This window comes from Marmota monax, unplaced genomic scaffold (assembly GCF_021218885.2).
Source record: "Marmota monax isolate L192 unplaced genomic scaffold, Marmota_monax_Labrador192_F-V1.1 WCK01_AAM20220418_F8-fsc00051, whole genome shotgun sequence".
Classification (NCBI taxonomy): Eukaryota; Metazoa; Chordata; class Mammalia; order Rodentia; family Sciuridae; genus Marmota; species Marmota monax.
Genome location: NW_026695202.1, coordinates 12567676 through 12591527, shown reverse-complemented (window position 1 = coordinate 12591527; position 23852 = coordinate 12567676). Strand labels below are relative to the sequence as shown.

Genomic DNA, 23852 nt, shown 5'->3' with positions numbered 1-23852 from the left:
ACCCAGCGGAATAAAATATACATATATGAATGAAAAGAATGCATGCAAATAAGAGAGAAATCTATTTTTTATTTTTGGATTTTAGGTTATTTAATGTTTCAAACATTAAATTATACTGAGATTTTTCCCAATCCAAAGAAAACATTTTAAAGACAATAACTCTGAAGGTAAAAATGGTTATGGCAAAGAAAAAAACTTAATATTCATGAAGAAAAATTCCAGAGAAAACATTGATATAAGCCTCACCCAGCTGGCCAGATGATCTCATGATGAAGGACACAGATCTGATGCATCTTCCTTCCACACTCTGTACATTCAACAAACCTGAAATTGCAAGCCAATGCCAAAATTAACATAGAAACTTCAATGAAATTCAAACTGAAAATTAAGTAGTAACTAAAAAAGAAATTTCCAGGGTTGGGTTATAGCTCAGTGATAGAACATTTGCCTAGCATGTATGAGGCACTGGGTTTGATTCTCTCAGCACTACATATAAATGCATACATAAAAAAAAAAATTAGTTGTCAATGGACCTTTTTTTAATTTCCAGTATTTCTTTTTTTAAAGAGAGAGAGAGAGATTTATTTTTTAGTTTTCGGCGGACACAACATCTTTGTTTGTATGTGGTGCTGAGGATTCGAACCCGGGCTACACACATGCCAGGCGAGCGCGCTACCGCTGGAGCCACATCCCCAGCCCCCAAATTTCTAGTATTTCTAACAATTCAAAAGCTAGCCAAGGTCAAGCCCAAAAAATTGGAAAAACAATTTAATGAACTTTTTATTTTTAAAAACGTTTAGTGTTTATAGATAAAGCAAATTTCAAAAGTAATAATATTCAGTCATTAAATGTGACCATCTTAAATTTGACTATGGAAAGACAGTATAAATTTCTGTACATAACAAATTTCTGTATTATCTCAACGAGTCCAATACCATTCCCATCCATTGTAGAAACACCTAAAAAACTGGTATATTTTTCAGTGCTCCAGGGGCTTCAAATGAAGGGATTATGAGCATGCACTGTAAATGCAGGACATAATGGAACATGGAACACAAAGCACTGAGCAGAGGTAATGTGATGTTTCACATGGGCCCATAGAAACACTATGAACAGCTGTGCTGGGGATATAGCCCAGTGGTAGAGTGCTTGCCTACTGTATGTGAGGCGCTGGTTCCTTAACCAGTCCAAAAAAAAAAAAAAAAAGAGAGAGAGAGAGAGAACCACCACAATAAAACATTAAATCATTCAGTAAAATATATATGAACACTACTACCTGGAAATACAAACTAACATAACAGGCGTAGTTCCTAAATGCTTTCCATATTTTTTCTGGCGATTTAAATGTACATCATGTAGATTTAACACAGAAATATAGTCATCTGATCATGGAAAACGAGAATGAAAGAAAGGAAAAAAGTCAAAGTGTATTGATTGGTCAAGAGAAACTACTTACAATTCAGGATCCAATGTGTCATTTTTTCTCTTGGAAAACTGTTCTTTATTTATTGTACTAAGGAGAGAAAACAGACACTGTGAGAAAAGGCAACAGAGAAAGATGAGCAATCTAACCATATCTAACTAAAGGGATCACACCCACATAGTAGGTGGATAATTTAGATACTTTAGGGGTGTGTGTATATACACATATGCATTCTTGGGCTACACAAATGCATGTTTATGAAAAGGAATTTTCAACAGGACTTTACAGTACATAAATTTGCCCTAAAATGAAATGAAGAACCCAGATTTAAATATAAAAATTCCTTTTCTATCTGACCCACTGTTTTACACACTTTTTTATAAGCTTGATGTAAAACAGCAGGAAGTAAACCTCTATTTAAAAAAATTCTTTATCAGTAATGTCTCGACACTCAACTTTTCTATCAAGAGAAAATCTCAACATTAAGAATATAGTTAGTTACTCCATGGTATCAGAGGGAGCCAGGAACACTATAACTATAGATACTAACAATCCACAGATGTTCAAGTCTTTTATTTTTGATTGACAGTAGAAATGGAGGCTAATTGTATATAATTCAGGTTCTTAGAGTTACCCAAAAGAGGCTAATTTTGAAGGACAAAAATTCTATATTTCATATACAGTATATACATATACATATTTAAAGCAATTTCCCATGGCAGCCCTTTCTGAAGTCCAGCACATCATACTGCTCAGGCCTTAGTACATACAGAAGCTATGGATCTCACATGTTCTGCCTAGAATCAACTTTAGAGGCTCACATTGATACTGTGATTTTTCCTTACAAAAATGGGGACACTTCCAAATTTAAAAGAATTTCCTACACAAGTTATAACCTAGAGATTCATTTATCTGAATGGTGGGTCTTAGGCTCTCTAAGTATGATCTGAAGTCAAAGAGCACCAGGAAGATCTGGGAACTTTTAGAAATGTAGACTCTTTTAGATTAAAGTAATTTTTAAAGCCAGAGACATATTGCCTTGAAGTCTGGAACACTTGGTAGGCCACTTCTACTCTATCTAAACTGACTTCCCCTTCTGAATCAGTGAAACCTGCCCTAGAGTGAACCTCCCTGCTTTAGCCAAGAGTCAGAATGCCTCCTTGGGAAACCATGGTTCCCAGCATCTACAGTCTCAGACTAGAACCCAGAACTTCTATCCTGTATTTCAATAGTGACTGAAAGGGAAGTGCAACATTATAATCCAGTTTGGAAAAACCAGGTTTTCTCAGAATCCTGTTTGTACTATTTTACTACTTTTGTGGAATGTACTCCACATCTTCTGTTTAAAGAGTTATTCTTTCTTAAATAAATAGTGTATCTAAATTTTAGAGATTAACATTGCAGTTAAGGCTACATGTTTCAAAAGTTTTCTTGGCATTTACCAAACTGGTAAGAGCTTATGAGACTGCAAAACCCAACTAGGTCTGTTAAAGCCCTACATGTTAAGACTGTTATTTTTTCAGAAGATAGGGTACTTTTACTCTAAACTGACTGTCCAATGTGGACATATCCCTAGATCAGCACTGTCTAGTAGAGCTTTATGCCATGATGGCTATGTGCTGATAACTAGCCATAGATGGCTACTGGGCATCTGAAATGTGAGTGTACAACTGAGGAGTTACTTCTGTTTTTTTTAATTTTTAACTACCCACCCGAGACTAATGGCTATGATACAAGACAGGACCAGCTAACACCATGTAGAAGCCCAAGTATCATCATCATCTGAAAACAAACTGAGGGGAGGGAAGAAAAAACAAAAACAAACAAACAAAACACTTCTCAAAATAATGCAGTTACTTACGTTTGGGGCTGGGAAGGGTCATCCCCCAAAGAAACGCTCTCCCCTTGGATTTCATTGAAACACTTCTCACAGAAATGATACCTGTCGGCAAGAAGGCCATACTGGGGTGAACTGTTCCGTTCACACAACACAGCCCAAGCCAAGCAACGAAGCCACCAATCACAGCAGGCCAAGGAGGGGGACGGGAGCAGAGAGCAGGTCATCAACGGCGACAAGGACATTCAATGATGCAGATTTATGGGCCCCACAGTTTGGGTTTTTTGGTTTTGGTTTGGTTTTTTGTTTTTTTGCAATCAAAGCCAAGTGCAGACAACGACAAGCATGGGGGAGAAAAAAAAAAACACAAAACAAACGAAGAAATGAGGGATTGCAGGACAACAAAAAACATAAAAGCAAGACAGGACAACACAAAGCAGAAAGCCAAGGCAAAGCACAGATTAGCATTAAATATCTCAACGGGATCACAAGTAGCAAATGATTACAGCAAATAAAAATGTTTCACTTACACAGACCCATACCCTGTCACTTCACTAGCTAATGCTACTTGATGTAAATAATCAGGAGGAGGAAGAATGATAAATATACCAGAGAGGAGACTGTCACTCTTACCACTACCTAAACATGGCAATCACACACTTCTTCCCACTTCCAAAAAGAAAAACAAAAGAACCCAGTTGGGCAAGGCACAGTGGCGCACGCTTCTCAGGAAGCTGAGGCAGCAGGATCTCGAGTTCAAAGCCAGCCTCAGCAAAAAGAGAGGTGCTAAGCAATTCGGCTACACCCTGTCTCTAAATAAAATACAAAACAGGGGTGGGGATGTGGTTCAGTAATTGACTGTAATCCTTGGTAACTAAAAAAAGACCCACTAGGGATACAGTAGAAGGAAATAATTCCTCCAAAAACAAATGATTAAAGAACATAAAATACAATCCTAAAGAAGCCTTAAGTAAAAAAGATAGTTTTTCACTGAATAGATTCCACAAAGTAGTTAAATACACATTATACCCATTATATACTTCAAAAGGGCGGGGGGAAGCAGCGGTGTATTCAGGTATGATTAAATGTGCATTGGTAAGAAATAAAAAAAGGGGGCTGAGGTTGTGGCTCAGCGGCAGAGCGCTCGCCTTGCAAGTATGAGACCCTGGGTACGATCCTCAGCACCACATAAAAATAAATAAGTGAAATAAAGGTATTGTGTCCAACTACAACTAAAAAATATTAAAAAAAAAAGTACTGTACATTGTTGTTAAAAATCCAAAAATGGCATAAATCAAGATTATAACATGAGGAAAGTTTCATGCCAGTTGTTATCTGAATTTTTAAATACAACGTGCTTATGTAACTTTAGTCTCCCCTTTCCTGACTTTCAAGGAATTAAAAAAAAAAAAATCTGGATTCTAATGCCTACAAAGTATTAGGAGTTCAATGAACTCTTCTAAGTAAACAAAGTTTGGGTGAGTTTTCAAGGCTAGAAATGCATCTGTAGCATACAAGTTCAACAAAACCCCAACACCATGGGCTTGGTATTATTTTTTAAAATTTTTTAAGTTGTTGATATACCTCTATTTTATTTATTTTTATGTGGTGCCGAAGATCGAACCCAGTGCTTCACACATGCTAGATAAGCGCTCTACCACTGAGTAACAACTCCAGCCCCAGGTTTGGTATTATTAAAAAACTAAAGGCATTTAACTACCTAGCCCTGCTGTTAACTAGTCAGAAACTGCAAAATAAACATCCAATGCAAGCTATATTGGAGCCTCATTATTGAAAACATGAGATTAATCATGTTTAAAACAGATTCATGAATGCAATTTTTGTGATTATTGGTTACTAACTGAGCAGGAGAAAATGCTTAGTTCATTACAAGTCTACCAATCTCTGCAATACCTAGTTGTTGTTTTTTTTTTTTTTTTGTGAAGTCAGGTACAGAACTATTTTGAAGGTTTTCCTTTTAATTTACTTGAAGAGAGCAAAGCAAATACTCTAAAATCCTATTTTCATCTCTTCTAAGAGCTACTAAGGGATAGGCCACACATAGAAAAAAACAACAACAAAAAAACCCCACAACACCTAATTTTAGCCACGTGCAGTGACACACGCCTGTAATTGCAAATTACAGTGGTTTGGGAGACTGAGACCTCAAGCAACTCAGCAAGACCCTATCTCTAAATAAAATATTTGAAAAAGAGGTTTAGAGACGTGGCTCAGTAGTTAATGTTCAATCCCTGGTACCAGGAAAAAAATACAATAGTATCTAAAGCCAACAAATTTTAATTCAAAGTTCTACAGTAGGCTGTGGCAATTAATAAAAGCACAACATAAAGAGATGTGGAGTCTGGATACAGTCCCAGGAGCTCACAAAGTTGCATATCTTCCCAAGGTCTTGGGTTCCTCCTGTATAACCCAGGGCTGGGGTATAGCTCAGTATTGCCTAGCATGTGTTGAGGTCCTAGTTTCAATCCCCAAACAACAAAAAAATAAACAAAAGTAAATAAAGGCCCAGACAACTCAAGCAAGGGTATTTTTTTGCTAGGAAATTTTATAATTCTGCAAGCAAAGGCAGAAAATAATGGTAGAACTTGTGGCGTACAGGTGTATTCAAGCAAGTTACCATGATGCATGTGTGCTTGTTCAGCTGCATGCAACTTCCTAGACACGAGGACACATGAACTGCAGTCTACATGTGGTCAAGCTTACCTGTTCTGGTAGCTGTAGTAAGTAGCATCACGAGGGATTGTGCATAACTGTTTGCCATAGCAACACAGTGTCTGTGGAGAAAACTCCAACTGCAAAAGAAATATTTTGTTAAAGAGCACAGTGTGAAGTGTGAGTTAGAATAGTCACAATGGAAAATCTAAACAAGAGTTAGTGATGTCTTAGTTTTCATTTATGTTAATTACAACAGACTACTTCAGTTTCCAAAAAACATTCCAAGTTGAATACTATAGAAGTTGACCATCTGAGGTAGACTAAGCAGTCTTTTATTTCTGTCCCATTCCACAGACCCCACTAGGACAAGTACAGCTCAAACACTGTAATTGTGTATGCAAAAGAAAGCTAGTAGATGTTCTGCAATGTACACATACAGTGGAACAGGACACAGCTCCTATTCCAGATGAGCTTAGTCTGATGATTTGGCATTCTAAGGTCTAGTTTGCCATATAATTCACGTCTGTGTACAAAATGTCTTTACAGAAAGCCCATTCTATACAAATAATATACTACTGTGATGTGTGAAACTAACAATAAACAGTGCATTTAGAGAAAGGTCCTCTTGGGGCCGAGGATGTAGCTCAGTGGTAGATTACAGGCCTAGCATGCCTGATGCCCTGGGTTTAATCTCCAGCACAGGGAGGGGAGAGGGAGAAGACAAGAGGGAGAGAGAAAAAGACATTATTTAAAGGCAGATTTGAAAGCCATTTCTTACCTTTCTGCCACAACAATATCCAAGGCTTTGCATGACTGGGTCAATTTCTTGTTCAAAGACCTCAGAGAGCTTGGAACAGTATTTGTATACCCGTGAAGTTTTCCGGTTATATAGCCAGGCATTATTGAACATGAGCCAAATGTCATCCACATATTGCCAAGGCTCTTGATACTGTCCAGTGTCTAACTTCCTCTTGATGGTAGAAAGATCCATGGGGCTTTTCACAATATCAAAGTAATCCTACAAGGACAAGTGACATCAAACAACATTATTCACTCTTTGGGCAGTGTATTTGAGGCAGAATGGAGTACTCTATTATACTTTTTAATTTTCCATGTAATTGAAGTTTTGACCTGTCTATATTCCTAATAGTAGACTAATATCCATCACATCTTCAAATCAGTTTATATACACATGAAATGGTACAGAGGGCAAGGAGAATAAAGCTAGTAGGGATTCTCAAGACAGTAGGCTGATGGTCCCCAAAGTAACTCCAGCTGCTATGCCATAGTACACATGAGATTGGTACAAAGAAGACAAGTCTTAAAAACTCACTGGAAGGGGCCTATAAAAATGAGGAAATGAAGCCCAGAGAACTTCAGTGCTACATCTAAGGTCAAAGGAAAAATGAACTCCTGAAGGATTTTTGCCCCTGGAAGCACTCATGTATCCTGTCTAACAAAATTTTAAAACCTTCCAATGAAAGCTGCTAGCAGCCTGGTGTATATAATGGCATTTTTAAAAGGACACAAAACTGGGCTGGGGATGTGGCTCAAGCGGTAATGTGCTAGCCTGGCATGTGCAGGGCGCTGGGTTCGATCCTCAACACCACATAAAATAAAGATGCTGTGTCCACTAAAAAATAAATATTAAAAAATTCTCTCTCTAGGACACAAAACTAACTTGGGTCCACCATAAATCATAATACCCAGAAATTCTACTCCTAAAGTAGTTACCAAAGAGAAATATAGACATAACTACAATAAAAACATGTACATGAATATACAAAGCAGTGCTACCCTCAATAGCCAAAAAGTGGAGATAACCAAAATGTTTACCAATTAAACAATGAATAAATGAAATGTGGTATTATCTATTATTAAAGCACAAAAAGGGATGAAGTATTGATTTTTTTTCATTTTAGAGATGGGGTCATGCTATGTTGCCCAAGCTGGACTCAAACCTCCTAGTTCTCCTGCTTCAACCTCCTAAAGAGCTGGGTTATAGACACATGCCACGATGCCTAACTTGAGGTACTGACTGATGCTATGAAATGGCTGAACTCTCCCCAACTGCCCCCTAAAACTTGAAAGATAAGTCAAAAAATAAATAAAAGATTATTGTGTCCACCTACAACTAAAAAAAAAAAAAGAAAGAAAATTAAAATTATGGTGACGTACAACTCTGAGAATATATACTAAAAGCCTTTGAATTATGAACTTTAAATAGGTGACTTGTATGTGTATTACACCTCAATAAAACTGGTACCAAATTAAAACCAAAGAAAATAAATACTTACAGGGATTCCCAGAAGCTGAGGGTCCACAGGTTGACGAAAGGGAAGGGATTCTGGGTCCTGTCGGTAAAGTGCCTCTAATGTTGGCATCAGTGCCTGTCGTAGTTCTTCTGGTTTGAAAACTTTAAAAGTACATTTAAATTGATTATCAATTGAAACAAACCACTTAAAAAAAAACATTCAAGCTGAAGTTTAAGTATCTTAAGACTCACAAAATACCAAAGTGATTATACTGGGCTAGAGGTATAGCTCAGCGATGGAGTGCTTGCCTAGCATGATTGAGGTCCTAGGTTTACTGACTAGCATGGAAGGTGACTACACTGTCCTCCAGGAAACGGCTTGCTTCCTGATTCTAACTCCTGCTCTTTACAGGCAGTACCTTCAAAACAGCATGACTTGTCACCACAATTATAAGCTCAGTTAATTTTCCAGTCATAAATTCAGTTAACACAGACTCGGCTAAGTAGAAAGAGAAGCCAAGGGAAATTAAAAATCTATGAAGAGATGTCACAAAATAATAGTCCGAAAGATACTGCTGGTAAGAGAACAGAAAATGTTCTTTCATGACACCAGTATTTACGTAACAAAGCCAGAAATAGACCTGATTCTGTCCTATCACTAAAGGAATTGAAGGCACTCAAAGAGTCTCTGATTAAAATGCTTGATGTTTTAGAGCCGAGGAGTAAAAGTGGTATATTATTTTAACAGTGTATACTAGGGTTTATGTGTAAAATTAAAAGAGAGAGAGAGAGAGAGAGAGAGAGAGAGAGAGAGAGAGAGAGAGAGAACACTAAATTGTTGTTGTTAAGAATAAGAGTCTTGGTTATTCAAAACCTGTTCTTTTCCCAAAAGTCAAGAAAGATTTGCTAGCATTTCCAGCGAATGGAATTAATTTAAGCCATCATTCAAGAAACTAGTGATTAAGGATTCAACTCTGAATAAATAAAAATAAAAACAAAATACTCTGAGAAAGGGAAGGCCTTGATCTAAAAATTAACTTCGCCTTCAGGTACATATTCGTTAGTACTTTTAGATATTGTTCACTTCAGTGAGGAACTGCCATGAAAAAAAAAATTACACTACAGACAGGAGAGAGTTCTATCTCAGACTTCTTTGTACTCAAAATAAATGAGTAAACGTGTTAATTTTTTAAAAAAATTTTTTAGTTGTTGATGGATCTTTATTTATTTATACATGGTGCTGAGAATTGAACCCAATGCCTCACACATGCTAGGCAAGTACTCTACCACTGAGCTACAATCCCAGCTCTACAGATTAAATGTTTTGAAGAGAGATCCCTAATAGTTAAGACTGCATTTGTGGGGCTGGGATTGTAACTCAGTGGTAGAGCACTAGCCTTGCACGTGTGAGGCCCTGGGCTTGATCCCCAGCACCACATAAAAATAAACAAATAAAAATAAAGATATTGTGTCCATCTACAACTAAAAAAAAAAAAAAAAAAAAGACTGCATTTGTTACAACCTACCTACATTGAAATACCATCTCAACACTTAACAAATATTTTGAATGAAAAATTTTAAACTTGGTATTTTATGTCATATTATATTTTTGGAAAATTTTTATATACATCATCTCTAAGATTCAGCAGATCACTTACCTGAAGGATCACCAAGAGCCATAAGAAGCTCTGGTTCTAGTTTTTGGGAGTTATCCGAGGTGAACACTCTGCCCAGGTACTATCTGGCTGAGTGACCTGGGGCTAGTTACTTAAACTTGCTAAGTCTTAGTCTTCCTGCCTGTTAAAAACTTCAGACTTAGGCTGCCTCAGTTTTGTGGCTCAGTGGTAGAACACTCGCCTCATATATGTGAAGCCCTGGGTTTGATCCTCAGTGCCACATAAAAATGAAATAAAGGTATTGTGTCCATCTACAACTAAAAGAATATTTTAAGAAGACAAAACGACCTTCAGAGTTGTTGTGTAGTTTTTTAAGTGATATAGTTGCTGATCCTTGTTCACAAAGAAGGCAAACCATAAATGCTACTGTTATTAGTGCTATTCTTTCCTGCATTTTAGTCAAGGATATAATTCAGCCATTTTTCTCTTCTGAAAAAGATAATTTCTCAAAGGTGCTAATGAATAAACCCTGAAGAAATGAGGGGCACGACTGACTCAGCAGTCATAGCAAGTGCAAATATCTATAGGAAAAAAAATTCTTTTTCAATAATAGTTAACCAAGCTCAGGGCCCCAAACTTAATTAAATCACATTACTGGTTATTTCTGAGGCCCAAGAGGCCCAATCCTGTTCTATTCTGGGTCTTTGTTTTTTCTCTACCTCCAGAAACAGACGGCCTAAAAAATCTTACTCTTTTTCTTTGACTGTCCGGGAGCTGGAGAAGACTGGGTAGCTGAAGTACTTGGCTGGTCTTCCTCCTCTTTTATTTCAGTTTTTAACTCTGTGCCTCTCTCTTCTGTTTCTGCAGGTTCCACTTTACAGTCTTCAGCTTTAGCCTAAAAGATAAGGTATGTATTTTCTGTATTTCAAAAACATTCAGTTGTGAAACAATACAATTAATATCATAATTAACTCTCTCCCCTGGACATATCTGGAGTCTTTCTCACTGGAAAAATCAATGTAATTAGACCTAATTATCAGAATATTTTCCTACAATATATTTTTCTTTAAATCAGGAGTCATAATCAAATCATAGCAGTTACCTGCTCTACTCTTACCTCTGGAATATCCTCTGACTGAGTGTCTGCTGGTTCTGGTTGATCCACTTCCATTTTGGCCTCCAGTTTTACTTCCTGTGAGGGCTGCTTCTCAGGAATGGTCTGAGAATTCACTTCTGTGCTACTAGTAGATGGAGGGTTTGACACCTGTCCTTCAATGCTTACAGCTGGCTGGGAAAGCTATAGAGAAAGAAGGGGAAACACACCAAAAGTTTGCCAATTACACAAGTAGAATTTAAGTTACATAGAATTACACACCAATATTTTGGCTAGTGCCATTATATATCCACTTATGGTGCACAATTTAGAAACAGGAGATTAAGGCCTTTGCGATACAGACAGGCTGATTATTTTTTGCTAATTAACATTCTGTGGAACTATGTGAGTAGTGGAGTTCCAAAGATGACTTTCTCAGAGAAGCTCACGTGTATCAAGAAATGAAACAACTAACAAAAGGATAACTATTTTTCTTTTAACCTCTCATTAGCAAAAGTTTCAAATACACAGAAAAGCAGAGAGAACAAATATAGTGAACTTCCATACACAATGATTATTTTGAATCAACGCAAGGATGTGTTGGAATCCCTGGCAATTTTAATCTCTTATTTTTAAAAACAATAATATTATTTTTTATTTTTCGGTGGACACAACATCTTTATTTTACTTTTATGTTGTGCCGAGGATTGAACCCATCGCCCCGCGCATGCCAAGACGAGCGTGCTACCGCTTGAGCCACATCCCCAGCTCTGGCAATTTTAATCTTTCCTCGAAGACTTCCCAATAAGAAATGTTACAGGTCTTGAGGAACTAGCTCAGTGGTACAGTGCCGTGTGCAAAGCCCAAAGTTTTATTCCCAGTACTGTATTAGGAACAAAAAAAAAAAGTCAATATAATTAGTCGTATTTTTCAAATTTACCATATTAAAGAAAAAGATCAAGCAAATTTGGTCTTGTCTTTTTTTTTTTTTAAACATAGCAAATGATTTTATTTAGTACTTCTGTAGCAACATTGTCTCTTAGACCATTCTTAAGACTTTAAGAATGAAACCATGATGTAAAGCTTTTTTTCTTTCTTTCTTGCATACATGACAATAGTGGAGTGCATTACATTCATAATTATCCATTCACAGCAATTTTTTGTAACTCTGTATATAAAGTATGTTCACACCAAATTATGCCATTATACATGAACTCTCTTAATTCTTTTTGCATACAATTCTTAGTACACCTTTATACCACCATTTATCATATCTCTGTTTGTATATAAGGTATGTTGACACCAAATTCACATCTTCAAAATTTGGTCTTTTCAATATTCTGCCCTTCCTTGTTTTTTAGAGGTTACTGCTGGTACTTAATTCATAAACATGACTGAACTAAAATATTAGTATCAATCATCAAGGCAGAAAGTCTAAGCCTTACAGAGTTCTTTTAACAGAGACTCATGTACTAGATGAAAATTTGGACCTTTTACCATAAACATAACCAACCTGTCACAAAGAAACTACATGTTGTGGGCTTATAATTCTTTCACCTTAGATCACTTTTTTCTTTTTTGGTGGAGGGGACGGAACCCAGGGCCTTATGCATGTATTATACCACTGAGTCTTACTCCCTGCCTGAGCTTAACTTTCTTTTTTAATTCTGTAGTTATAGGTGGACACAATGTCTTTATTTTACTTTATGTGGTGCTGAGGACTGAACCCAAGTGCCTCACGCATCCTAGGCGAGTGCTCTACCTCTGAGCCACAACCCGAGCCGTAATCATAACTTTTTAACTTTGTTTAGAGCTACAGAGTGCTGGCATGGTGATATAGGCCTATAATCAGGGCAAGAGGACTGCAAATTCCAGGCCAGCCTCGGCAACTTCTGTCTTAAAGAAAAAGTAGCCAGGTGTGGTGGTGCATGCCTGAAATCCTAGAGGCTCAGGTAGATAAGGCAGGAGGATCACAAGCTCAAAGCCAGTTTCAGCAATGGTGAGGCATTAAGCAACTCAGTGAGACCCTGTCAAAAAATCAAAACAGGGCTGGGGATGTGGCCCAGTGGTCAAGTACCTCTGAGTTCAATCCCCAGTACTCCACCTACCAAAAAAGAAAGTACGAGTAGTAGAAATAGTGTGTGTACACATTTATATAAATATAAAAAGGCTGGAGATGTAGCACAGTGTTTGTGTCCCCGAGTTCTATCCCCAACACTGCAAAGAAAGAACAAACAAAAAAACAAACAACAGTGCTACAAAGACTCAGAAATCCATTAACCCCAGTTCCTTCTATGCTAGGCAACAAAATGGAAAAGGTTCCATTCTATCCATGGAGAAATAAGAGATGAAATAAGTAAGACCAGAAATAGTGCACAAATAAAATACAGAACAATTTAAGTAATTCTGTGTAAGACCCAATCTCCACTTACCGGAGTCGCAGGCTGTGGAGGCAGTAGTGGTGCTGTTGGTGTGGGAACAGAGGCTGCTGTACTTTGCTGCGAGCGAGGCTGCTGCTGGGGCTGGTCGACTGAAGGAGCAGCAGGAAGTGAAGGTTGCACTTGGGGAGGAAGCTGGGTTGTTGGTGGTGTAGGTGTCTGTCTGGATGGGGGATGCAGGGCCTGGGGCTGTTGTCCAGGTGGCATGGCAGGAGGTGTAGGAACAGGGGCTGGAATTGCTGTTGCTGGTGGCTGCTGAGCCCCTATGCTTGGGGGAGTGTGGTGAGGGGTTGGGGTACGACTGGGTACAGGAGAGGGTGAATTCTGATGGAGAGCTGGCTGAGGGAGAGGAGGACAGTGAATGTGGCTCCCTTGAGAACCTGGAGGCATTATAGGAGAGTTCACTGGACAGGAAGAACTGGACATTTGTGCCTATTAAAATGAAGGGAAAAAATTATTTATATAGACAGGCTATATATTTAGGACATAAAATGATTAAACAGAAAGCAGCAAGGTCTCTATTTTAAAATACCCTATAAAAAAATCCTATTGCTGGCCCCCCAGATGATGATGATGGATGATGATACAACTGATTTAGTACTTAACCAAAGAGACTTCAAACCATTCAGCAGAATGGTTTTATCAATGCAGGGGCACAGGAGACTTGAGTATACAGAGCTCCTGGGACCTTTCTATCCTCTCTTCAGTCACAGTTCCTCCTTCTACATTGCAGTCTCACTAAACTTTCAGTTCTAAAAGTGTTTACTCCTCAAAAAATGTTAAAATCACCAATTTAAAAAAATCACTGAGGGGCTAGAGATGTGGCTCAAGCGGTAGCGCGCTCGCCTGGCATGCGTGCGGCCCAGGTTCGATCCTCAGCACCACATACTAACAAAGATGTTGTGTCCGCCAAAAACTAAAAAAAAAAAAAATAAATATTAAAATTCTCTCTCTCTACTCTCTTAAAAAAAAAAAAAAATCACTGAATAATCTCTTCATGTTCTGAAATCCAAAACTGTTACTAAACAAATAAACAATCCTGTTTTCCCCCCCTAATTCTCTGCTGCCACCCATCACTGTAAAAACCTAAATCAAGAGAATAACAAAGTAAAAAATCCATTTGTGAAACATACTTGAGACACTGGTGCTTGACCGCTGGATGGAGCCAAAGGCATATTTGTTACATTCATTCCCTGTGATGGGAACTGAGTTTGGGAGAGGAACTGGCTCTGGCTGGAAGGCTGCTGCATGCGAGGCCCATAGCCCATAGGCTGCAAAAAATCAGAGCAACAAACTGCTTCAATATAGTTCTACTACAATTGGAACTATCAACTTCTCTGGCTTTGTTTCCAGACTTTGTTTCCAGCAAAGAAAGGCAAAAAGAAGAGAATACATGCAGAAGTGAGAGTACCAAGGGAGAAATAAAGTTATGGAAAAATCAACTCTTATGCCAACGTTTAACAGAAGAGCCTCAGTGTTTACCCAAGCCTACTAAAGAAATAACAAAAGCACATTCTCTTGGTACACAAATATACCTGGAACTCTGACAAAGTATCAAGGCAACTGTGTGCACACTGTTAAAAGTGTAGAGAGTGAATTACAATTGTATGAGCGTTCTGCTCATGTTACTGGTATTGTAATAACATCAACAATAAGACTCTAACAGGTAAATCCAAAATATTACAAGTGGTTGCTGAATCTGACAGGATTGATGATATGCAAATGCTCTAGTGACTGTTAAATCTCATTTCTAAAATTGCTCTACATAAACCCAGACTTTTATTGATTTACTTTTTACTTTTTTGCAGTACTAGGAGCTGGACCCAGTAGTGTTCTATACATTGGGACACATCCCAAACCCTTTTTATTTATTGAGGCAGGGTCTCATTATGCTGCTGAGAATGGCCTTAACTGGTGTGCACCAGTAGGCAGGAAATCTAGAGTACCAAGAGGAAAACTTCATAAACTTTAAAGAAAAGCCACTGCCTTATAAATTATAAAAACAGGATACATGGTTAAATATGACAGATTAATGAGATGTAGTAAATGCTGGAGAACTTCAAAAAGGCCCAAGGAATGGTGGTACCTGGTAAATATAAAAGGCAGGCTGAGATATGGGACAAAGGCAGGAGCTGGCTGGCTGGCTAAGACTTTACAAAAGCAACCGCAAGATGCTAAGTTTCTACTCTCCAGTTTCTAAATCAGACAACTGCCTTTCTATTACCCTTGCAAAAGATCATTCCCTGCCTGGAGAGGGGAAGACAGGTACTAAAGGAAAGAGGTATCTATAGAAAGTGTGAATGTTGAAACTCCAGGGATGGGAGTTTTTTTGTCAGCTATGATATATACACTTTAGCCATGTTTTTTTTTTTTTAAAGTTATAAGCCACTTCTGTGCCATTATCTAAACTTCAAAATTATTACCTACAAAGTGTTTTAATTTACTGTAGTTTAACCATAATTAATTCCTCAATGTACTTAATACCCCCTCTCTCCCCCTAGTTCAGTACACAAGAACTGGGCATAGTGGCACATGCATGTACTCCTAACCATGGCAATTACTAAGGAGGCCAAGGCAGAAGGATGGCAAATTTAAGAGCAGCCTTGGCAATTAACTGAGATGCTATCTCACAATCAAAAATTTAAAAGGCTGGGAATATAGCTCAATATTAAAGTACCCTTGATCCCCAGTACTCACACTGCAAAACTGAGTACGTAATGTCACTTCCTTAACATGAATTTTCTTCAATTTACATCCACTTGTTATCTCAGGATTAGAAATTAGGAAAAATTTCTAAAAAGTAGTTTCTAGTTAAACAAGATAAGCAAAATTTAAGGGTATTAACATTTCTTTCCCAGTTGTGGTATACTATTTAGTTCTTGCCATACTAAAACTATTCTTATCCTGAAACGCATCATTTTATATTTATAAAAAGCCAAATACAACAGATTTGCAGTGTAAGAACAAAGTCTTGTAGTTTATGATATGAAGTAAAAACGAAGAAAAAAGATTTTTAATATATAAGGTAGAAGTCAAACAGATTACCGAAAGAAGTCAAACTAACCGGGTTGAGAGCTCCAGGCTGGGCCAACTGTCCATGGTGCTGAAGAGGAGAGGTTTGCCGGGGTCCAAGAGGGGCCTGGGGCATATTCATCTGACCAAACTGATTTAAACCTGTGAATTCATGTAAAACATAATATCTGAATACCTTTAAGGAAGTGAGAGATAGGAGGTTTTTTTTTTTTTTTTAAATATTTGATTTTTAGTTGTAGTTGGACACAATACCTTTACTTTATTTTTATATGGTATTGAGGATCGAACCCAGGGCCTCCAACATGCTAGGCATATACTCTACCGCTGAACCACAGTCCCAGCCCCAAGATAAGAATTTTTATATCTGATTCTGTGTAATTTTTTCAGGACTAATAACAAAAACTTTCTTTCAACCTCATAACTACAAATGAATATTTCATTCACAACAGCTGAAAAAGTGAATTGTTAACTAACATATGGTTTCTAAATGAAATTTTATAAGCTGCAGTAAATTCCAACTTAGCCAGCTGTTTTGAAATGGATGTTTTATCATTTACTGTCATCTGCCCTTTGACCTGCCAGACAACCTGCTCTTCACGCCCCGCCCCCCAACACCCCTTCCTCTGTGGGCTTCCAACCCCAAAAAGTTTTTTAATTTGACAAGCAGGTAATTTTGATACTTGCTACTGGTCTAAAGCAAGAAAAAAATATGGCAAGTATAATTTTATAGTACATCAGAGACTGTTAAAAATGGATTTTTCTTTCTTAATTTACCAGGTTGTGGAGTAATCCGAGACATCATCTGGTTTGGCACACTGCCACGGATCATAGCTGGATCAGGTAAAGGACCATCTGGAATGGAAGAGAAATGGTTAAACAAGTTATTTTTGTACCAGCTGCCTTCACTAAACAAAACGAAAATCTACAATATATTGCTAATAATAGCTTTAAAAAATCAGCCTGAATCTCAAAAGAAAAACATTCTGAATTAGACATGAGCCTGAAGAAAATGTCTTCATGTTATATTGAACTATATCATGTGCCTCCTAAACACAAAAATAAAAATATTTAACAATGAGATTTATATATATGAATTTTACTGTTTTCTTAGATCATCTATATATCCAACAAGGTGTACAGAGAAAAATATTAGTTCTCCACCATCCTGTGACAAAACAAGATGCCTCAGTGATCAGCTCCTTCCTCCTGAGTGCTGCACAGTCAAACCTCAGGCACACAAATGGGAGACCCTCCTCTAAGGAGATATCACCCATCACTTCAGACAGCTCATAACCTGTAATAAATGAGCATTTTTAACTTTTAAAGAGCCTTCCAAATATCTCTACTGATATCTCTTTCATATATATTTTCCATAATTATTGTTTAATCTTTTTCCTTTTTTTACTATTTATTTTTTAGTTGTAGTTGGACACAATACTCTCATTTTATTTATTCATTTTTGTGTGGTACTAAGGATCAAACCCAGGGCCTCACACGTGCTAGATGAGCGCCCTGCCACTGAGCCACACCTCAGCCCTTCTCTCTCTCTCTTATCATAGTAAGGTGATTAGCACCCTTAATATTGAAAATACTTTCCTCAGTTTGTTCAGTCCAGTACTGCTTATGATACCTTCTATTATTATTATTTTTTTCTTTAAAAACTTTCAGTTTGGGGCTAGAGTTGTGGCTCAGTGGTAGAGCGCTTGCCTACCATGAGTGAGGCGCTGGGTTTGATCCTCAGCACCACATATAAATAAAACTTTAAAAAAAAAAAAAAAAAACTTTCAGGTAGTGCCTAGTTATAGAGAAATTTCTTAATTTCCTTTTACATTTCCTTGAATAGTCTATTTCAATTTCAAACATTTCTCTTAAAGCTCAAAATCATTAAGTTTGTCTATGACTAATTTCTATAAATAGGAATAAGGCAAGGATCTAATTTTATAAAATGTCAGATTTAATATGAGCTAACAGCAAACTTACCATATTATTTTACTGATACTACTTGAGCAAATTCTACCCAACCCTAGTATTTTCAAACGTGTACTTCTCTATTTCCCAAATAATTATACTAGTTCAGGATCAAACCCAGATTATTTCATTTTCTCTTATTTTCGGAATCATTATTTTTTCGTTGAGATCATTTCTCAAATCTAATCCTTGTTTTCTCATTCCAAAACATTTTTTCCTTATACCTACTCAAAAAGTATGCTCCTCTTCCCTTGCCACTGGGGCTCCATATATACTATTCCTTCTGCCAGAAATGTTGCTCTTTCTAATTCTTTATATATCTTTGTTCAGTTAGAAGAGTGTATTTAGCTAGATGTGGTTACAGATGCCTAAAGTCCTAGTTACTCAGGAGGCCAAAGTAGAAAGACTGCAAGTTCTACACTAGTAGCTTGGGTGACTTAATGAGACTATGCCCCCAAACAAACAAACAAATTAATGAGACTGTGTCCAAAAATAAATAAGTAACCACATAAATAAATAAATCGGTGCATCTGGCACACTGTAGTTCTCAAATATGGCTGCTAAAGGCCAAGGATTGAGGAAGATGAATTCCTCAGTTCCAATGGTCAACAGATCGTATAAGAATTGCTATTTGGAGGTTCAGTTCATACTTCCTATAGGTGGTCAGTATCCCTTAACTCAAGAGGAACAAATACCCACTATCATAGCCTTTCTTACATCATTTCAACAGCCTGTGTTCTTATGTCTGTGTCTCAACACCATATTTCACTACTTAGAACCTAATAAGTCAATGAATGAATGAAGTAATGTTTAGGAGAATGGTGTTACAACCAGAAATGACCAGACGCGATTTTAAATGATACTATGCTTCTAAAAATTTGTTTTAAGACACAAAATATGTTGTGTTAAAGAGGAAGCATGACATTGCAACATGATCTTGAATACTTTCAGGAAGTATTTAAGCCTTTATGGGGTCCCTGAACATAGCCGGCCTACCTCTACTAGTTGCCTGTCACAGGCAAGCCATTATTTTCTATGTTCCACTATTAGAGAAGACTATTTCAGGCTCTAAAAAAAATAATGTCAGATTACCAAGTTAAGCATAATGCCCCAAAATCTTAATATACTCTTCAGCTGACATTTTAAAAAATATTTTGGGGATATACATCAGTTGGCAGAGTGCCTGCCTGGCATGTACAAGACCCTGGGTTTAATCCCCAACACCACAAAAAAAATTTTTTTAGTTATAGATGGACACAATACCTTTATTTATCTTCATGTGGTGTTGAGGATCAAACCCAGTGCCTCACACATGCTAGACAAGCACTCTACTGCTGAGTCACAACCCCAGCCCCATCAACTGTCACTATATATATATATGTATATACACACACATATACATATATGTGTGTGTATAAGCTGTTGATGGACCTTTATTTTATTTATTTATATGTGGTACTGAGAATTGATCCCATTGTCTCACACTTGCTAGGCAAGCTCTCTAGCCCTCAATAGCTGTTTTTACTAATGGATGAACTATATTCATTTCATTGGCAAAAGGCCATCTGAAAACCCTAGAACAACTACACGGCTTATACAAATTAATGGCTTTGTTTGGAAACCATTTTATAAATTGGGTGAGGTGGCACAGGCCTTTAGTCCCAACTAGTTAGGAGACTCAGGCAGGAAGATCACAAGTTTTGAGTTCAGCATGGATAATTTATTAAGACCCTGTCTCCAAATAAAATAGAAGGGCAAAGGATGTAGTACAGTGGTAGCATGCACACGGACCTGGGTTCGAGTCCTAGTACTGAAAACACACATAAACACAATCAACTTCATCCCCAAATAAGTAAAAGCCACTTACTAGAAGTCATTCCTTGTTGTGGCTGTCCCATGTTAGGCCCTGGATTCATGGAAACTGGTACCATGCCTGCAGCATTTGGTAGCATATTCTGTTTCTGCAGTCTAGTCCTTCGTTTTTCTTCTAGTTCCTTCTGTATCTTATATATCTTCTCAGCTAGAAGGTGGTAGTATTCAGCCTTTTTGAAGTAAAAGAAGAGAGTTGAGGGTAAAAGAACTATCATTGGATAACTGAAAAAATTAACAAAGAACAAATATAAGCTTCATTTAAAAAGTAGACAGAAATTAAATGGAAAAAATCGAATCTATTGTCTTTGGTCATTTCAACAATAAGTTCATGTTTGCAATGATCATGTGGCCAATAGTTTTATTATGAATTCATACAATAAACCACAGTCTCTAAAAGCAGGATTCCAAAATATACACTGGTAACTTGGGAAAGAATATCCTACATTGAGGATTCCAAAATATACACTAAGACATGGAAAGAATATCCTACATTTTAAGTTAGTGTCAACTTGGAAAGAAAGTTTAATTAGAGAAACTACATTGTTACTTGAGACAACAATTTCAAGCAGCTTATATACCATGATCTAGAGAAAATAGCACAAAGCTCAGTCACTTTTTAAGTTGACAGAAACACAATCTAAATGAATAAAGTAGCAAGTCAGTGCACTGTATTTAGTGGAAATAATATAAGAATCTTGAGCTGGTGTTGTGGCTTAGCGGTAGAGCATGCGCCTAAGCATGTGCATAGCCCTGGGTTCGATCTTCAGCACCATATAAAAATAAATAAAATAAAGATATATATAAATAAGAATTTTGGTGATATACACTCAAGAAATTGCTTTATATTGTCGCTACTGAAATAAAAAGATGAGGTAACTAAAGGGAGTACTCTTGGAAGCATAGTATCACTTGTTATGTTACAGAAGACTAAATTAAACAACCAGAACAGGCTCATTTCTGATTCTCAACAGAAAACCAAAAATCAGATGCTCACGCGATTATTTGCAGATTCATACATGTCGCCTTCTACTTTCCGAGCATAGGCAACTAGATTTTCCATCCGCCTGTCTTTTAAAGCAGCAGGATCCGGAGTAGGAAATATGGCTTGAACACTGGGAACAGAAAATCCTATTATTGTAATACCATGTCAACTTTTCATTCATGTCATACAAATGTACAATACTCTATACTTTCCCCAATTTGTACAATGAACATACAATTAAGGGGAAAAGAGATGTATTCACATATACAGCAATACTTACCAAAATGAAATTCTTTTTTGTGTGAAAACAAAATGTCCTCATTACAATATAAGAAATGACTCCATAAAAATTCTCCAGTCCCTATTACTCTATATGAAGAACTCAAGAAATTATAAGGCACTAAATAAACAAACAAAAAATCCTGACCTTTGTCATAATAGTTCAAATGTACAGTATACTAGAAGAAAACAGATCAAGATGATGGAAGTGAACATTTAGAAGACACAACATGAGTTGCTAGAAAAATCTGAAAGCACAAAAAACTTTTTAATTACAAAATAACAGTTTGGTTATTCCTTATTAATTCATTAAAACCACAGCATTCTTGCCTTGGTAAAGCACTTGCCTAGCATGTGTGAGGCTCTGGGTTCAATTCTCAGCACCACAGATAGATAAATAAATTCTATTGACAACTTAAAAAAAAAAAAAATTAAGCCAACCTAAGGTAAGCCTGATGATTCCAATCAAGTCAATTTGAAAAATGTAGTAGTACATGCCAGTTATTTGGAAGGCAGAGAGAAGCAGAAGAATCTCAAGTTCAAGGCCAGCTCAGATAACTCAGTGAGATACTGTCTCAAAAATAAAATAATGATAAGTAAAAAGAAATGGGGCTAGAGATGTAGCTCATTGGTAGAGTGCTTGCCCTGCTGGAGTGAAGCCCGGATTCAATCCCTAGAGGACTACAAAAAATAAAATCTATGGGCTGGGGTTGTAGCTTAGTAGTAGAACGCTTGCTTCACACATGTGAGGCCCTGGGTTCGATCCTCAACACCACATAAAAAAATAAATGAATAAAAATAAAGATATTGTGTCCATCTACAACTATAAAAGTATTTAAAAAAATAAAATAAAACAAATAAAAATGCTGAGTACAGTGTTGTAAGTCTATAATCCAATAACTCAGGAGACTGAGGCAGGAAGATCACAAGCTAGAGACCAGCTTAAGCAACTTAAAGAAATAAAGACTAGGGGTATAGCTCAGTGGTGTTGCACTGCTGGGTTCAATTCTCTAAAAACATCCCCTCCCTAAACAAAAAAAGAGGGGCAGGGGAATAAAACAAAGGAGATCCTGCTATTGAGTGGAGGTGAAACGGAAAGACTTACTTTCTCTAAGAAAAAATGCTTCATGCTTTTTCAAGGGTAAAGTCTAATCCATAAAATCTAAGCTCTGCCTTTTTGATCTTCGGCACATTATATTTTACCTTATGTTTACATCTGACAAAAACTGTTGAAGATGGAGTTTGTGAAGAAGAGCACCTGGCATACATAAAATTCATATAATGCAGAAAGTATTTCATAAGCTGTTATGAGGACATTTGAAAGATCACAATAGGGGCTGGGGATGTGGTTCAAGCGGTAGCGCGCTCGCCTGGCAGACATGCGGCCCGGGTTCAATCCTCAGCACCACAAACAAAGATGTGTTCTCCGAAAACTAAAAAATAAATATTAACATTCTCTCTCTCTTTAAAAAAAAAAAAAGATCACAAGACCAGAGAGACCACCTAACTAGATTCAACTTGTCAACATAATAAAAATCATACTAGGATTAACAGAAAAGGATCTTACCCTCTACATAGTTAAAAAAACTGAGAATTAAGTTTTCATATGAAATATAAATCACGCAAGGCGATGGCACTAAAATAAACAATAGTTAATCAGTTCATTCATTGTTGACACTAGGGAGAATAGTTCACATAATGTTAAAGCTGAAAATCTACAAATGAGAGGAGAAAAAAATTGAGAAGCAAGAATGACACAAGAACAGAATTATCAACATCAACAATTTGATTATCAGTAATATTTCTTTGGTGGTTAAAAGCCTAGCAGGTTGGAAGAATGCTCACACGATAGACTTATAAATAAAGACATGCCCACAATCTTACTTACAGTTTATGAACAAGATGATTTCGAAGATCCTGAGTAATATCTTCATGCCACTGTTTCCGAATTCCAGTACTGGATGGTTGAGCAGCGGTTGGCATAGGACCCAGGGAGGCTACACTGGCATTCTCATTCATCATTGGGCTTTAAAGTGCCATAAAAATAGATTTAGTGACAGGCAGGAGAGAGAAGACATCACTTAATCAGTGCTTAGAGTGATTACTGCCATAGGTTCAATAACCAATGGCAAATCTATTTGCATAAAGGGGGTAATAATACCCTATGGTGTGCATAAGAGAAAATATGCGTGTGAGTGTATCTGTGCGGGTTATGTCATTGCACTGGTGTGAGGGAAAAAAAATTATGCTTCCTACTATAAGAGAAGAATGAAGAATTGTGTTTGGGAAAAACTAGATCATGACAAAAGACAAAGCTGTTACTTGGACATAACATCTCAGGGAACCCCCTTGGATAATGGGACTCCTAACAATGGACTATA

General features: G+C 37.1%; 1 protein-coding gene across 2 annotated transcripts in view; it reads right to left on the bottom strand.

The window, feature by feature from the left end:
- Window positions 1–23852, bottom strand: part of Ep300 (E1A binding protein p300) — an 80071-nt gene that overhangs the window by 14491 nt on the left and 41728 nt on the right. For both annotated transcript variants that reach the window (XM_046429250.2, XM_046429249.2), the window contains 15 exons: window positions 23360–23497; window positions 21205–21322; window positions 20206–20380; window positions 17145–17222; window positions 16402–16511; window positions 14471–14608; window positions 13332–13769; window positions 10924–11103; window positions 10557–10701; window positions 8234–8352; window positions 6715–6954; window positions 5985–6073; window positions 3285–3365; window positions 1457–1513; window positions 247–324 (listed from right to left, as the gene is read on the bottom strand). In XM_046429250.2, the coding sequence (XP_046285206.1) occupies window positions 247–324; window positions 1457–1513; window positions 3285–3365; window positions 5985–6073; window positions 6715–6954; window positions 8234–8352; window positions 10557–10701; window positions 10924–11103; window positions 13332–13769; window positions 14471–14608; window positions 16402–16511; window positions 17145–17222; window positions 20206–20380; window positions 21205–21322; window positions 23360–23497 (2184 nt within the window). The remainder of the gene's footprint in view (window positions 1–246; window positions 325–1456; window positions 1514–3284; window positions 3366–5984; window positions 6074–6714; window positions 6955–8233; window positions 8353–10556; window positions 10702–10923; window positions 11104–13331; window positions 13770–14470; window positions 14609–16401; window positions 16512–17144; window positions 17223–20205; window positions 20381–21204; window positions 21323–23359; window positions 23498–23852) is intronic.